Raw genomic sequence first — 18,623 nt, 5'->3', positions numbered from 1 at the left:
TTCTATAGAGCTGTCTGCTGTCCTAATGAATTGGACTGACTCAGAGACGCTTTACTAAATGTAAAAAGCAGCAGAATAGCGCAGTGGAGAGGAGAGGCAAGAGGAAAGGAGTGGTTAATTAGATTGAAATAACACCAACCAGTGAGCTGCTAATTAAAAGCTATTTATTATATGACTACACTGTTAGCCATCATGCTGCTAAAAGTGTTAAAGAGTAAGAGCTCACTGGATCTGTGCTTTTTAATTATTTATTAACAATTACTACAAAAACTACATTAAAATGAGAAGTCAGCTGGCATATAGCTACAATAAAGGATATTTTGGGCTGTACTCAAAATACAGTGTTGTGAAACCAGTCAGAGTTACACTGAGGAAAAATCCAGACTCAGAAATGTATAACTAAGATATCTAAAGAATAGTTTTTATGTCCTCTATTAATGCCAATGCAATAAATAAATTATTAAAACCTTTCAGAGGACATGATTCAAGAGGAAGATGGGAGACAGATGCAGGGTATGCTTTATTCTTTTTTTATTTCCCATCAACAATAAAATTTCAAGTCAATGTTATGTCCACATTTAGACTTTGATAGGTACTCTGAATATTAGTATCTAATCTGTACTTTTAGAGAATAAAAAGGAAAATAAATAAGCAAAACATATCAAGATCTGCAGACAGAACATGAAATCAGACAGCCTCTGCACATAAGTAAAGGTCCCTCATGTGTTAAGCAAAGGCTACTGGAAGAAGGGTCAGCAGAAACTAGTACAAGAGAAACAGGTCAGAGAAGGAACAGAAGTTGTGACCTGACTGGTGAGAAAAGTTATGTCACATCTCCAGAAATCAATGTTGTACTTTGAATTCTGAATAAGTTTGAATTAATTAGAGGCTCATTACTGTTCTGATACAGCCAAACAGCATCTTAGTGTGAAATTAATATAACTCAAATTTCTATATTTCTTTTATCATTTGCTAGCATTTGGAGTTGGAATGTGATCAGATGTTAATGCAATTGTAGGTGAGAAAAGCAAAAATTTCCATAATTTTTTTGTATTTTTTTATGTTAGTGGCCAGCTAGCCATATGTGTAACTAAACATATGTACCTGCCCTACTTACTGAGATAATATATCTCTAAAATGCATGTATGTTTTAAAATTATACCATATATTTAAAAGAGTGAAAAATCATTCTCCGAACTTCCTTTATATATAACTTTACAAGGAGAGTTTTCTGACTTTTCTTGGAACTTTTAACCTCTGCATCAGAAAATAAATGAAAGATCTCAAGAAGACTGACTTGGTGGAGTATGAGACACTTGTTTCCCATTTGTGTCCTTCAGAATTGCCCTTCTAGTAATTAAATAGCCAACAGAAGTTTAAAACTTTCAACAATCTCAATTAAAATGATTTTTTTAAGGTTGCTGAGTCAGCAGGGTTTTGGAAGAAACACAACTACTACATTTGCAGTAAGTATCTAGTTGGCACTGAGCAGCATCAAACAGGAAACAGAAATCTTACTTGACTGTTGCTTGGCTGTGCCCCGGAACCACTGGACAAGAGAAGAAATGTTCTGGCCCCATAAGTGCTTCGGGTGCTCCTAGACGTGATAAGCAAGAGTTCAGCTGGTGCCAAACAGCAAGAATCCAGTCTATGATCTTGCACACGGGATCACATGGAGGAGGTACTTTGCCTCTGAACTGCAGGGGGAAAAGATGTTTGACATGGTGTAAGACCAGAGCTGCAAACACTTCCCTTGAAGCCCCAGGAAGGCTTGGGGTTTTTTTTTTATTGTATGTATAGCTATTAAAAGATCAGGAACAGTCAAAACCAGGTTAAACCTTTTTATAGAATATATTGACATCTTGCCATATTAAAACTTATTTTCCCAACTACACTTCAAAATATATATCCTTATCAATAAACTGACATGCCGTTACTGTCTTGTGGGAAACTGAGGCAGAAATTTTCCTAGCAGTGCTTTTCTACAGTGTTCAAGCTTAGGATCACAAGAGATAACTACCATATACAATGCAATGTATATGATACAAATAAGGCATATGAAAAAATGCCCAACTGCACTGAACAGGAATATCTGATCCAGACACAACAAGTGATTTTAGATCATGTAGCAGGGAAGAAAAGATGTCTTCCTCTAGGACTTGTTTTTAGTATGCCTTGTTAAGGGCAAATTATTTAGTGCCAGAAAAACCTCTTGTTTCCTCTGACTTCAAATTACAGTCTTCATCATCCTAATTCTTGGATTATCTTCTGTAACAGTTTAAATTAAAGGAAGCATTAAAAGATGCACCAGGGATAGTAAATGACAGCACTGTAGCCAGAGCCTCTTGATAGAGTCTGTAAGTGAACTTAAAGTAGAAAAACATTAATCTGTTCCCATATAACCTAATGGTTCAAACTAACAGAAAAAGAGTTTTTCACCAGAACACATGAATATTATGGCACAAACAAGGTATCATAATACAGAGCAATGATCTTTGAAATAATCTATGGTTCTAACAATAAATGTGCTTCTACTTTGCTTTAGAGTTTTACAACAGATTAACTTTTCTTCTATTTTTGACCCTGCAAGCCACTATTTTAAGTCCCATACCAACTGGCGTTTGAGCTTACATATGGTACATGTATGTATTTCAAAAAACGTGCCAACACACAGGGCATTTCAATATAACATATTTTAATTAGAGAAGATACAGGAAGACACATGGCTTTTTTCTCTAAATAGCCACCATCTGCATATATGCTCAAGAGAAATTCAACTTAATGAGATTACTACCCAAATTTTATTCAACTTCAGTCAGAGGTAGAAGCCTATTACATTGTCAAATTCTAACCTATTAGCCTAAGGATTTTTGCAAGCTCAAAATAAATAACCTGAAAATGACATCTGTTATGTGATGCTGCAAGTTCTTGTAGCCAAACCAGTTTGGCAGAGTAAGTCTGATGCAGCCTTTGACTATGAACAAATCATAACTTATAAAAATAATCCAAGAAAAGTAGTCTATTAAGAGTTTCATAGATTTCCCATGATTCTTTTTTTCTATTCTGTATTCTGGCTCTTGCAATTATAAAATACTTAGGAATGTTTTTAAATTTCCTCATTATCCTGGCTGAAATGTCCAATTACTACGCATTTCCTCTTCAGGATCTCTTTGAATCAGTAAGCCTTTATAGATGAGAACTGTGGCAAAGGGTACAGGAGATGACATCTGCAAGGATAACCAAGACACATCCAGCTGAACACTCAAAACTGACAGTAGGTCTGTTGTCCCACAACAGGACTCTTTATTACTGGCAGTTTTTTCTACTCCTAGAACAATCTCCCTTTTTAAGCCTTTTCAAAACTGCTGCCAAGATTATTTTCCTTTGCAGCTGTTTTGATTAAACTCCCTCTGCCAATGTCTAACAGTGCCTGACTGTTGGTAATAGCTGCTATCACACTCAAATGGTATTCCAAATAACTTTTGAAAGTCCACAATTCTTCTTTTGCCTACATCTTTCCCATCTTTATTTATTAAAACAGACTTCCCATCTTTATTATCTTTTGGACTTTTGTTCCAGCTTCAACAAACCTATTAACTCAAAATAACTTTAATGATTATATATAATGTGCCCCTCTTTTGATCTGAAAATCATAGAAAATACTTTTCTGCTTAAAACTTAGACAAAACACATATATGACTATCTTATTTTAGACATTGAGAATAAATTCTTTGAAAAAGAGATGGTATGGTTGTTGAACTGATTTTTACTATCATTCTCAGAAGAATGAAAGAAGTTGTTGAAAAAAATTACTGAAAGAAGTTTCATGAAGTGGACAGGCAAGTAGCCACAATATCATTATTTGCAACCAACCAATGGTTTATGCCCATTAGCCATGGCCACACACCTTTCTATGAGGCCAAGCACATTTCCAGATACCTGTATCTTCCCAGAAATTAATGTTTTTTCTCCTGAAACAACTGAAGTTATCTGCTCCGCTTTTGGGATTACCATCATACATAATTCACAGACCTGGTGATGAACGTAACTGCTGAAGCTGACTCGAGTTCTTACCTTGTTTATTACTTTTCTCCTTAAAATCCTCTGCAGCAAGCCTCGCATTGGCTCCCCATCCCACCTAAGTTGAACCCAACGGAAATGCTGCTGAACCAGCAGGTCAGAGCCATGAAGATGGCACTTGGCAATGGTCCCCAGTAAAAAGCAGTTCTCATGAAAGTAAAAAGCACCAGAAACTCCATTTGCTAAAAAGGAAACATAAAACACTTAACTGAAATACTCAAAGCCTTGACATGGATTTCATGTAAAGCAAGGAGGAGTGACATAATTAGAAAGGAAAAACAACCCACAAAACACCATAAATTAGCTAAAAAATATGCTAGTTTTGTTAAGGACAACTGTTTACAACAAAATATAAAAACTGAACAAATTACATTTTTCTCCTGTTTCCTGTTTGTCATATACTACAATAAAACTGTACTGTAGTAAAAACATTTCTGCAACCCAAGTGCCTTAAATACCTCTTTGAATAGTGCAGGGATTTTCTGAACTCCGATTCTCAAGAGGTGCTAGAAAATCTCCGAGTAATTCAGATAAAGAAGCTCTCTCCAGATTTTCTAAAATCACAATTGTTGTCTTGTTTACAGGAGGCTGTTTCACTGGGATCAGACAAGCTGAAATAGAAAAATCCCATTAATGTATACTTAGGAAAATTTACTTATATTTATGTATACAGAATTTACTGCAACAAAGGATTTTTGAATTTTTTTTTATTTTCCTTTTTAACTTGTTAACAGGAGCAGACAGACTGGATAATAAGCTTAAAATTGAAAGCATAAAATCAAACAATAGAAAGAGTATCATACTGTATATTAAGAAAAAAAAATGAAAGCTATGATTAAAATAAATTTCTGGAATGTCTGTAACAGGATCATCATAGATAGGGAAAATTTTAGTACACTGAATATAAATACAAAAGAAAAGATAGCAAAGACCTCTTCAAACATTTCTTTCCTTTGCTGTACTGTATCTTAAACTTTTAACATGTACTCTTTATACCATGTAGTGATAAAAGGTTCAAGAATAGCTCAATGTTTGTAAGAAACTTTATCATTCTATGAGATAGTAGCAAACTTCTATGAGAAGTAGGAAATCTTCTCTTCAAAATTTTCTTCAGTATCTTTAAAAATCACTCAATAAGAGATAGTATGAGGCAAACCCAGTAGCATTAATAGGCATTAAAATGACATGCATATATTTTTTAACATTTTAAATATTTTCCTTTAATTTTCCTGATTTTTGATCTTATTGCTTAAAAAAGACACAGATTTGCAAGTTTTCTTGCAACACTAAATCCCAGGTGAATGCCTCTGCAATGCATACATAAAACAAAACATTTATCTTGACTGTATTGTGCCCTGCATTGTTTCATAACCTTTCAAAGCTAACAATGGTCATTAAGGAAACTTACTCATAATAAGGCAAAACTTAGAGCAACTGCCTGTATCTGATCATTGCTATTTAGTTGCAGTTTCCTGACTATTACTTCCCTGTTTTACTAAGAGGCTACAACAGCTTGAGAGGCGGGAGGACCCCCTCTGTGTCTGATGGATTAATTTACAGGAGAAATGTGGGAAAGAAGCCGGCAATAAAATTAGTGACTCAACTAGCAGCACCATGCTGAAATGCAAAACCAGATTATTAAAAAGAGTGTGTTGCTGACACAAAGTAAAGCATCCAAAAGAAGCAGCTTCCCTAAGAGACAGTGGCCAGTAAACAAACCAACTACATGGGTTACAAGAGAGACACTCTTGCCTCCAGGCCAAGCACCAAAGCCTGGCTGACTTCTGACTAAATGATCTCTTCTCTCTCACCAATGTGATGGCACTGGAAGTGACGTGTGGGAATAATCATCGCTGCCACAAGCGATCCTGAGAACTGTGCCTGGGGTTTCCTCAGAGAAAAAACTGCCACAGACTGAAGTTACAACAGGCAGTACAAGAACAAACAGAACAGAGCACTGCATGGCACTGTAGAACCTGATAGGATGGCTCTGCTTTTGTTCATGAGCACACACAGTAGACCTACAATTCTGATCTGAACCAGAGCAATCAACTTTTAAACGATCACAAAAAAGGGGGAAAAAAAATGCGACAGAAATAAATTTTTAAAACTCCTAATTCTACTTAAATGGCATGAACTTTTGACAGAGTTCTTTATAGGGAGGCTGTCACGCTCAGCTCTCCCTCAGTTTAGACTCATACATTTGTCCCCAAGCACCTGAAAAACTATGGGTTCCATTTTAATGGTTCCATGCCATCCACTATGCAAAATGGTTTTATGTATTTTTTTACTTTGCACCATTAAAACTTTTTGTACAAATCACCAAAATTAGTCTTGTTGAAATAACCTTACCATTACTGATGAATAGTTCTGCAAGTTGCTCCTTGGAGAAACCAGCATCCACTTCAACTTTAACAATCTCACATGTAGATCCTGCAGCCACTTGTTTTTGCTGTGTTGAAAATTTATATATTTGGTGAAATAGTGAAAACTCTGGTTTACGGACTAATTTACTTGATATGTTTGTGCAAATACCTTCATGCAGGATGCTATCTGATATGCTATATAATCTTGCAAACTTCCTTCTGGACCATGGAAAATGACATTACGGTATTGTTCAACCTACAGGCAGAAAAACATTTATTTAATAAATAAATTATTCTTGGAAGTTCAGATTTAGATTTTTTTTTTTTTAACCTAGATGACACAATCATCACCTAAAAGACAAAATTCTTTGATTTGCAGTACTGGAGTAGATAATCCTTACTGTATGAGTTTCAAAGTAGACAATATTTGCATACAACTTCTTGAAAATATATTGAGAAATTTATATCCTAACTTGTAAAAGTACGTAGCAAGGTATTTTTTACAACAGACTTTAAAACATTTATCTGGGAAGAATAAGTTTAGTAATCACAAATATTTTCTTGATCTAAAATATATGTATCAGAATGATGCCAAAATCATCAGTTTAAGTCACTGCTAAATTACAGCTGTGGACTTTATTTGCAGTAGAAATGGGATTATGTTATCAGTATGGTAGAACAATTTTTTGGGTGGTTTTTTTTTTTTTTTGTATTAATTCTATTTTACCTCTAAAATGTCAGTAAGGGAATAGATTCATATCTCTCTGCAATATGGCTGAATACAGCAGAAACCTGTGGCATGCTCTCCTAAACAAAATAAAATACCATCCACGGACACAGCAGAAATTAAGCAGCTTCTAAACTAATACTGATTTGAGGCAATGTTAAAAGAAATTATCTATCAAAGTTATGTCATATTATTCAATTATCCTTACACTTTGAGATATTAAATAAACTGTGTTACATGGGATTTCTATGTAAGATAGTAATAAAATTTAAGTCTCAAATAACTGCTTACATGAATACTATTTTAATTTACTTTCTTTTCAAAAAGTGGAATAAAATAACTTTGTAAAGCAATAAAATATCAGAGAGCTTTTAATGTTTTTAAGCAGATCAGCTAATCAGATAGCAGCTATTTAAAGAAAGTTAATGCCCTCACAACACTAAAGTTAAAGGCAAATTTAGGGGGAACTTTATTTTAAAACAGCTTTCATCCCATTTCATTTTTTTAGAAGTCTTAATGTTCTTTCATACAGCAAAAAGCCCTGATTTTAGTCAACACTATTACAGAAGTACTTTGACAAACAATTAGCATGCAAAGAGAAGCTAGCTTATTACTGACCAGGCGGAGATAATTCTGAAGTGTCTGAAGATGGATCATGGATGCATACGTCACACTGTTTAGACAGCCTTCTTGAGGTCCTTAAAATGAGACATACAAATAACTTCTGTAAATCTCTCATGCATGTATGACTGATACATATGATTTTCATGCAGTATTCTACAATGACCTATTAAAATTTTTAAAATTTAATTATGCAAATTAAAATGCTGAATAAATGAAAGGCTTTTACCTAGCACCCTAGATTCATGGGTGTCTATGACATAAGTAATATAAATACTGCTATATGGCTGAAAAAGGCAGTAAGACTTTTATGTGCCAGCATATTTACTAGATGTTGTAGACACTTTAAAATCTAGTTAAACAATTAAATGGATATGATGTCTCTGAGAATCAAGCAACACTGAAGAACAAAACCAGTAGCAAACGACTCTCAAATTATGTATTTCATAGGGAGTGTCTTAACATTCAAAACTGAAAAATTATGACTTGAAAATTACCAAACAAAAACACTGTGATATGCTCAGCTCTATTGTTCTTCAAAAAGTCCCATGGTGGCTGGGAAAAAATCTGACCTGTTGACCACGAAATGTTTCCTGTTAAAAAGAAAAAATAAGAGAGAGATATTCCTTGTATGTATATAAAGTTTCCTACACTCAAGCATATTTGCTGACTTACAAAAATTATGCGCATACACTTATAAATTTGATAAACCAGTCCCATGTATGAGATGTACTAAATCATGCTGTTATTTGATAGACAAATGAAGTGTCTATCACTAGTTTTTAAACACTATTACTAGTGTTTTCAGCCAGTTGAGACACAAGTTAAACAGCTACCCTGTCTTTTTATATTTACACATAGAGCAGTGTAAAACAGAACAATGTGCCCAGTCTAATATGACGAGGGTTCAGTTTTGCTGATGGGAAGGTAAAGGAAGGAAATTTGAGATGAAGTACATAGATTTTCAGAAACCTGCTACTATACAGCTGTTACTAAGACCACCACATTCTGGCCAATTTCTAATAATTTTAAAGATTTCTCTTTTGTACCTTGCTAAATGAAGTTATGTAAAACAGCAGCTCTGTTTACCTATGCCAGTGATTTACAGTCTGTATTTACTGTATATTCCGGATGTACTGTAAAGAAGCAATGCAGGTTTTGAATTGTTTTTGTAGAACCACATAATATCCTGAATTGGAAGGGACTCATAAGGATCATAAAACTCCTGGCTCTGCACAGGACATCCCAAGAGTCACACCATGTGCTGGAGAGCATTGTCCAAATTCTTCTTGAACTCTGTCAGGCTGGTGCTGTGACCACTTCTCTGGGGAGCCCCCTCCAGTGCCCAGCCACCCTCTGGGCGAAGAACCTTTTTCTAACATCCAACCTAAACCTTCCTGACGGAACTTCAAGTCCTGTGACTGGTCATTAGGGAAGAAATCAGTGCCTGCTCCTCCACTTCCCCTCATGATGAAGTTGTAACTGCAATGAGTTCTCCCCTCAGTCTCCTCTTCTCCAGGCTGAACAGACCAAGTGCCCTCAGCCACTCCTCCTATGGCTTCCCCTCATGGCCCTTCACCATGCTCATGTCTCTCCTTTGGATACCCACAATTTGCTTTTTCTTACATTGTGGCATCTGAAACTGCACACAGCACTCAGGGTGAGAATTTTAGTTTCACCTGAGATAGTGATTTCTCCTCTGGAGTACTAAAAGTACTAAAAGACTAATTAACATTGGGCCTCACGATCTCCAAAATTATATTGAAGTGCATAATTAATTGTGCTATACACACAGCTAAAATTAAGGAATGCTTTCATGCCAGCATGGTTCAATGTTTCATATTTAGTTTTGGTCCTTCTCAGTCTAAGCTTTAAAAGATGCAGTAATTCAAAGATATTGTTGTCTTAGAAGATCTCACAAATTCAAGAACATCCCCAAGCTTTTTTTCATTAACACTAATATTGATACCTAGTTTGACAGAAAATATACTGCTTGCACCGAGGCCAATGTTGGATTCTGCAGCACTATTAAATGACAGATCTTCTAGGCTCCTCCATCCATCAGAAGCGATTGCTTGGAAATGGTTTGTCACTGCCTGACTCACTGCTTTTGAAAAATCATCCCATGACGTCTGCTTGCGGATATTTAAAGCACATATTGTATCAAATTCCTCTATACCACAATGGACTGGTTCAATGCCACTGACTGAAATCCTTACAGGCACATTAAGAGCATCTGTTGAAAGATAAAACAACTATGAGAAAAATTGTAAACTCAATTTAAGATAGTCCCATTATTAAAAACATTAACATCTTATATTACAAACGAATGCTACAAAATAACTCCTGCTACAAAGAAGGAAATGGTAAACAGATCATCACCACAAAATCAGAACACTGCTGAAAATGCCAAGGTATTTGTAATTTTTTACAGAAAAAGTTCAGTATGATTATGCTTAAATAACAGGAAACCAGACAAAATTTACCTAATCTTCTATTTCCTCTTTATAGACTAATTACTTATCAATTAGGACAGATGGTAGGCAATGTCTTAATTTTTCAGTTCATTGTGTTTGTGCACATTTTTTATTATCAATGTAGAAAGTAATTTTCTGGCACTAGTGCACAAGTGGAAAACACAGCTGAGCCAAACATGTTTAAATCAAAAGCTAGGAGCTAAGACAGAAAATGCACTTGAAAGGATATATTTGATTTGCTATAGAGTAATTGACAAAAGGTTAAAAAAGGAAATTTACATGCACATTCTAGAAACTATGAAGTATTTTAAATCTTGCTCTTTGGAATACAACTCAACAGAAGCGGCAGTCTCTGGAGATCACATAGATGACTAAAAATGAAAAAGAAACTATCTTCTAATTTTCATGCCAAACAATACCTTTCAGAAATTATACCTCAAAGAAGTACACCATAAAAAACAACGCATATCAGCTTATTATGAAGTCTTGCAACATGATCTTTGTTACCCTTTTATGTCCAGAAGCCAGATCTTCAGCAGACACAAACCAATGAAGTTTTCCCGATGTCAGAAAAAGCTCTGATTTAAACCCACTAGGCTACCATAGGGAAAAGATTACTCAGAGACATCCATCAGATGTGGAATTGTGAGAAATGCATCAAAGGCTTGCCCTTCTGATGGCTGGACCTCAGGGAAATGAGCACATGCTGCAAGGAGTACAGAGGGCTCTCCACAAGGAATCAGGGCCCTAGGACAGAGGAACATTATATGCCTAAACTTGAATGCACGTGACCTCTAAGGCATAGCTGGCAATCCTGGGCACCAGTCTTTCAGATCTGTCGGAGCACGTGTCCTACAGTGAAAACCTTACTGGAGTGTGAAGAAGGTAGAGGGTGGTATACAGACACCTTAACCAAAAATGCAGTCTTGGCTCAAGGTGCACAGAAGAAGAGAAGGGGGAGCCAAAGGTTCTGATCTGATAAAAGCCGTTGGATTCATGACAAGCATGACCAGAGACACAGGGTACTAACACTGATTGAAATAATATAAGCATTAATTTAACAGGCTACAGATTCAGCCACCAGAAATTTGCTTCAGTCTAATAAAGAAGATGACCATGGAGGAGTGTCTATTAAAAAGCGAGCTGTGTTCCCCTCTGAACCTGCAGTAAAATGGTAAGAACTGGGACTTAAAATAGCTGAAGATGAAAATCAGAAGCAGCAGACAGAAAACTTCCTTAATTTGTTGATAATCAGTGAATTTAACTACCCACATCCCTATATCCCACAAGACAAACACAAAAAGAAGGGTGAAAAAATAGAGCATAAAAATCTAAAAATGCCATAATTCTAATCATACAGGGAAATATAGATATCTTTCTCTGTATATATACCTATAGCTACATCGAGATTTATACAGTGATATAAAATACACTAAACTAGTGAGAGAATGAATTAAGTTCTGTCTCAAGAAATACAGACGAGCCTGCTCTGCTGAATTTTGAGAAAACTTACAGAGAAAGAAGAAGATGACAGGTTTCAACAGAAGAGCAATCTTCTTACAGAAGTTACTGATTCTGGAAAAAAGAAGTTCTTTGATGTTGTCTCTAAGACATATTGGAAGAATCAAACAAACAATCTCCTCACCGATAAACAAGTGACAAAATAAACTATACTCTAAAAAGAGATTCAGATATGACTAGATCATCATCTTAGCCTGAGGAAATTTGACAGCTACCCACCACTGACTATTTCTGCAAGAATCTGAAGAAAAGATAAGAGGAGGGCAATAGCTTTTGAAAAAGTAATTACTAATATTAAATTCAGATATTTTAAGAGAGTATGGATATTTGCAAATGTACAGTATGTACCATTTTTTGAATGGTTTAGGAACAAAGACATGAGGAATTTAATAATCTCCAACAAAATTTTATCATACATTTTTGCAAAATTTGGAGAATATGAACTTGCTAGATCAAGGTAATTTAATATTGTGGTGCCAAAAAAATGACAACTACCCTTTTCATATTTCTCATTTTTGCCCCAGAAGTTCTTTACTAAAAACATTTTTTATGTGCTGATAGCATTTACTTACTTAAGTTTTCTAGGAGATGTTTGCAATCATCAGTAGCAACATCATGCAATGTTCGATTACACTTATCTTTTCTCTCAGCCTCTAGTCCACCATGGCTACAAAGGATTTCTAGACAGTTCTGCAAAGGTAGGAACTGTATTATTTATTTGTCCATTTGCTGCACTAAAGCGTTCTACCAGTATGCAGTTAGATTCCTAAAAAAAATTCTTACACATGCATTTCCAAAAACAATCAGCTAGAGAGTTTTTATAGATAGAATGATGTTTCTCACAGACTTGAAAACCAGGAGTAAAAATATTTTATAGCAGACATGAAAGTCTCAAATAATGACTATAAAAAAGCAGAACACACAGAGCCAGGGCTCTACAGTCTCTAAGAATCAAGTGCTGATTAGCTGAATTAAGCTGAATTCTTACATCTGACAATAACAGAGGTAAACATCTCTACAGGAGAAGTGGTGCTTCTGTGTGTGGACAGTGTCAAAATCTTCTTGGCAATTGTGCCTCTTCAGGCCACTAGCTTAGGTTTGATGAGACAGAAACCCAGCTATTAACCTGGTTTGAACATCTTGGCCTCAGTGTTCAAGTAACACTAAATAAGCAATTCTAAAGCTTAGTAAATAATAAATGAATAGACTAATAAATGAATCTATTTAGGTAACAATCCATAAAACCAGTTTTCGCTTTGTAATTCACCAAGTAGGAGTTTCCATCATGTCTGACACCTGAGTGGAACACAAAAAAAGAATGATTTTAAAATCACCTTGCAAGCCTCTTATTTGGCAGAATTTCTACAAGCAGAAACTTGAAATTCTGCAAGCATCGTAAGAATGCAGTCATATAAAAATGTATTTTTATTACGTCAGAGCACAAACATCTTGTGGATGCCAACAACATGATGCCCTCTAAAAAATATCGTATGTTCAACAAAAGCAAAAATCATTGAAATTAGAAACAAGCTATTAGCATATTAATTTGGATTGGTAGAATCATACTGTAAAATGGAAAAATATTCACTATATAGATCCTCACAAATTAGTGTGGGATAAAAGAGTTCTCATAAAACTACATTCAGATTGATTGATCAGCAATCAGAAAAAGGATCAAGTCCTTGTTTCTAATGAACATCTCTCTGCAACAACACAGGCAGCCTTCATGAAAGCCTTGCTATCTCAGATATGCTTTTAAAGACATATCCATATTGTAAAAAAAAAAGAAACCAACAGAAATTATACTATTTAATATTGTATTGATAATGTTTGGGGTTAACCATAGCAGAGAAATCAAACCTTAAAAAGAAAGAGAAGCAGCTATTGAGTATTTTGATGCAGAAGAGTGGCTACTTGCAGGTTAACCTAGTCTTACCTATTTTGTAGCTGCTCTACAGAAACTTTTGTCAGTGTATCTGACACCCTTTCATTAATACAGCAGTCATTCAAGGTGTATCTGCCCGTGAGATGAAATTTTATCAGGCTATAGTTACAGCACCTATAAGTACTTTAAAAAATAAAATTATCTCATGAAGCTTGCCAGAAGGATATCAAGCAGAAAAAAGCACATATTTTCTTGCCAGGTTAGTCTGTTAACAATAGCTTTCAAATAGGAGCAATGAATAGCAGAACAGCAGAAGGCTGGGGACTGAACTGTGAGGCTGAAAACAGTAAGTAAAGCAGAAAGAAGTGGGGAAGAACAAAGAAATCAAGCTTATTTCCTTAGTAAAATGAGGATTTTTATTGTCTCTACTGCCTATAAAATAACAGCTAAAATGTCCTAGCATAATTAATCTGTAAACAATTACAGATTACCTATCTCAAAACAAGAGGATGCAAGAGTCAGCACTGCTTATATGCAGCCATCATGCACTGGAATGAATGACATGCAGTGTAAATAATGGATTAGAGAATGAAGTCTAAGTGTTAACAGCACTTGGAGATGGCTATTAAGTTTTTTTAGCTTTTAAATATCCCAAACATATCTCAAATCGATAAATGCATTAAATCAAATACAATTTTATAGTCTCTGCAACATCAAAACCAGGAATCTGATTGCCAGCTGTGTATCACGTTCATCACCAAAGAGACTTCCCTCAAGCCCAAATGGAGATCTTATTAAACAACTGACTTGGAATGTGCTTAAAAACTCAAACCCTTGAGTAATTCATGAAACACATACATGAACACTTCCAGTGTCAGAACTTTCAGAGAGATCACCTAGTCAAAGCAGTTTTAGACAGCAAATGAAACCTAAATTCAAAGTTCCTGAGGATTACAGTATTGCAGAAAGAGCCAACATAGCTCACATTATTTAGGTATTTACAGACTATAGCAAATACCTTAAACTCCATCTAAATTCGTATGAGTGGAAACTGGAATGAGAGTCTGAACCTGCCTAGCAGACATCGGTAATGGAACATTGACTCTTTGTAAGGCAAAATGCTGAGAAGGCAGTGGCTCTCCCTAAAAAAACACCATAACTTAAACTGAACCCTGAATCTGTGTCTATGTTGAACATACCTATTTTGAACATAAATTTATCAGGAAAAAAGCAAACATAATGACAGATACTGAAGTAGGAATGTAAACACAAGCTGATTTTTGAAGTCTTGGGACTGCATTTTCTTAAATTTCACTCTTCTGTGTTTAGCACCATCTATTTTCTTCCTGGGTAAAAATTTTACAGTGAGATCTGATGGACAGCTACCATACAGAAAGAAGTCCTTTAAATGGTCAGTGTTAGAAGTGTATAGCTCCTGATGTCAAGAAGTAATATTAAATTTCCAGAAATCTTCCTATTTGTCATCAGTAGGAACTATCAGGTCATCCTCCATGTCATCAGTTATTGCAACCTCACAAAAATGTATCACTGCCTCCTAAAAAGGCTGCCCAAAATAATAAATTTAATAATGTATGTCTGCACAAATCTGATTCTCAAATTTCTGTCTCTCCCCTCCTTCACAGACGAAAAATTGTTCATTGTGAAATCATTCCTACCTGTAACTGGAAATTATGTCCATCTAATATCAATAAGCACATGACATCCAATGAACTGGCATTCAGGGTGGGATTCATATACCTTAACTTTGAAAATATCAAGTAATAATGTTTTCTCTTTTTATTAATTTCCAATACGAGATAGACATTTAATTATGGCAACTCACTCCATTTGAGACTGGATTCTGGGAGAAATGGTCTGCTGGAGGTCTATCTCTGTCTCTGTTAAATCAAGTTTGCCTATAAACTAGATAACAAAGACTTGACATCTAAGTTGTAATTCTTAAAAGATAAAAGAAAAGGATTTATTTTGCCCAAATTCTGTCAGGTTACTGTAACTTGTTCACACGGACTAACCTTAAAGCCTTTTGATGCTGCTACATGGGCAGCAGTCCAGCCCTCTTTGTCAGCATGGTTGATGAGATCTGCAGAAACAACAGGCTTTATTCTACTGCTATAGTAATCTTCTCTCTTCTCCAAATCAAAGTAGTCTAAATTAGGCTCTGCATCCATCAAACTGTTCCCATTGTTCGTCTCTCCATAGTACATGAGGAGCTTGAGACTTTCAACATTACCGGAATCCACTGCTGCGTGAATTGGTGACCAGCCATCCTAAAAGAAAACCAAAATCAAAAAGCACACTGCCACCAAACACATAGAAAAATGTTTGCAGACTTACATCAGCAAAGAATATGAATGGAAGGCATAATAATCCTTTGGGAAAATAAAGTTGCTTGTATGTGTTTTGGGCTGAAGAGAGTGAAGAAAATGTAACAGAAAAAATTTTACAGCTTTCTCCAAGGCCAGCCCAACAGATATAGTCTTCAAAATGTTTAGAAGAGTCTAAATGATAAAAGGCTTACATGCCCTGTAAATTGCTAAATTTACAACTAAATTGCTTCCTTCCTGTGCATTAAAAAAAAAAAAAAAATTCTAACTATCATTAATTATTTCATGTTGCATTAATCCATTTATTAGTCAGTTTCACAGTTTTGACATCACAACTTTCATTCCAAGTCAAATATTTTTACTTTCCAATTGCAAAATAAATGAATGACAAAAAATTTTGTGCAACAATTAGAGGGGGAGTAGAATATTCTGTGAAGCTGCTATTCTCTGTTCTGTATTTTGGAACGGCCTATAAGCCACATTTATTGTCATAAGAATCTACTGACATCAGAGTCATAAAAAAACTTTGGAAGAGCATCTGAAAAAAGCAATATGTAGGCACTAATTTTGAGACAGTCCTCCTCCCCTTCTTCTCTAGGTACAACTTTTTTTGGCCCATATTCCACCATTTGTGATATATGAGACTTTACAATACTGGCAAGATACTTTTGGGGTGTTGTCCTTTCAAGGACAACAATAAAGCACCCTAACATACAAAGTGGAAGAAAAATCATTATCTCCACTTCTCCACCTTAAAAATAAGACAAACCAGATAAGTTTAGTTTTACAAATCCAGTAGTGGACCAAAGTTGCAGCAAATTGCCAATGGAATCTGAAATACGTAAAATGGCATGAAAGTCACATCATTTAGGAGATTTTAGACAATATACAGTTTAAAAAAACCCCAGAAAGTATGATGAAAATAACGAAATACTAATTTCAAATTATATAGTTTGTTCCAGCTTTAAAGAAAAGTTTAAATATTTTAATGTCAATATTGGGTACTATACTGTACTGTAAGGTACTGTAACTTTACAAACTATTTTAACTTACACTGGTTTTTACTGTTCGATCTGCTCCACCTTCCAACAATAGTTTAATACAATCGTTATTTCCGTTTTTACAGGCCAGGTACAAAGGTGTTTGTCCTCTTTCAGCAGCATGGTTAATATCAGCCTGATACATAATTAATAATTCTGCACATCTACGGCAAACAATAAAGCAATAAAATTGTCTTATGTTAGAAATCCAACACCTCTACGTAGCTTACAACATTTAAATATTTTGAATAAATTACTGATTTTACAGATACAGATCTACCTTGATCAGCCCATATACAAGTACAAAGTATTATTTTGTACATAGGTATAAAGACAGGCTACTTTAAACATGTAAATCTTAGACTATTGTAGCTGCATTTAAAAATTCTGAATGTAAAACACCAAATTTTACAAGATTGATAAAAACTTGATGACAGCTGCTTAAGAAAAACATTCAGCTGACTAAAAAAAGAAACATTTCTGACTACTGATACTTGAAATAGAATTAAAAAGAAAAGGGAAGAAATAAAATTAAGGACTAGGACTAGCTTTACCAGCAAAAGGGACACTTATCTAGGGAAGTAATCTGATGGGGGGCAGCAAAACAGCTATGGCAGTACCTGCTATGCAGGTCCCTGAATGGAGGCCATTGCAGAGGATGGCTTGGGTGTACTGCTAGCAAATACTGGGTCATGGAGGATGAAAGATTAGATGGAGTGCTGAAGAGCAATTCACTTGGGGCTGGCATTCATATCCAAGCTCCTGTACTTCCTCACAAGACTGTAGCAGTAGGTCCATTTTTTCCCCCAGTTGTTGTGCCAGGGTTGGCTACCTTTCCCTTCCCCAACCTAGCTTTTCAACAACACTTATGACCTTGCAAAAATCTTAATGCCAGTCAGTCCACTCCGCAGTTTAAACAATCACTGTTAACAAAGGTAAGTTCCAGCTCTCCAGCTGAATAATTATCAATCCATAGAAATAGAAAGCATATCAACAATAAATCCTCAAAGCAGTTAGTGCAATGCCAAATTACTGATTAGGAGACCATATTGTAACAAAATATACTGTGACAAAGTATTTCAACCAATGCAAGGTATATATAAGAATTTAAGTATATAAGAAACTACATACTAAAAAAATCACAAGCATTCCATATAGCAACTCAAGACTGAGCTTTAAGTCTGATAGGTTAGAAATACATGGTTTGACACTTTCCATTGTATTTGGTGAATCTTGAAAAGCTTCATCGTCTTTTCACCTCAAGTTCAGGGAAAGTCATCCTGGCCCGCACCATGTGGGAAATGATTCTGGAATTTTCTCCTAAAACCACTTTCTGATCTGGTGATACAACTGGACCAGCCTCAAACAGTAGATTTTTTTTTTTTTCTAACTACATAACTAGGGTTAGAACAACAGTATTGTCTTGGCTCAGGAAAAAGGTTAATGAAGATGTCACAGGGGACTGGTTAGCAAGTCTGTGACAGACACCTACAGTGCAACTGAGAGCAGTTTAGTGCTGTCATTAATTCTACATCAGAAGACAGACAATACTGTTGCCCCA

General features: G+C 35.4%; 1 protein-coding gene across 1 annotated transcript in view; it reads right to left on the bottom strand.

Annotated features, from left to right (window-relative positions):
• The window catches only part of CTTNBP2 (cortactin binding protein 2), a 78,440-nt gene that overhangs the window by 10,779 nt on the left and 49,038 nt on the right, over nt 1–18,623 (bottom strand). Inside the window, 11 exon segments of the mRNA XM_015628450.2 lie at nt 1,519–1,697; nt 4,075–4,262; nt 4,539–4,691; nt 6,433–6,532; nt 6,616–6,702; nt 7,792–7,871; nt 8,292–8,387; nt 9,764–10,030; nt 12,365–12,482; nt 15,711–15,965; nt 17,076–17,226. Coding sequence (XP_015483936.1) covers nt 1,519–1,697; nt 4,075–4,262; nt 4,539–4,691; nt 6,433–6,532; nt 6,616–6,702; nt 7,792–7,871; nt 8,292–8,387; nt 9,764–10,030; nt 12,365–12,482; nt 15,711–15,965; nt 17,076–17,226 — 1,674 coding nt within the window.

This window comes from Parus major, chromosome 1A, assembly GCF_001522545.3.
Source record: "Parus major isolate Abel chromosome 1A, Parus_major1.1, whole genome shotgun sequence".
Lineage (NCBI taxonomy): Eukaryota > Metazoa > Chordata > Aves > Passeriformes > Paridae > Parus > Parus major.
The sequence above is the reverse complement of the archived record's forward strand: the minus strand, read 5'-3'. Positions and strand labels throughout refer to the sequence as shown.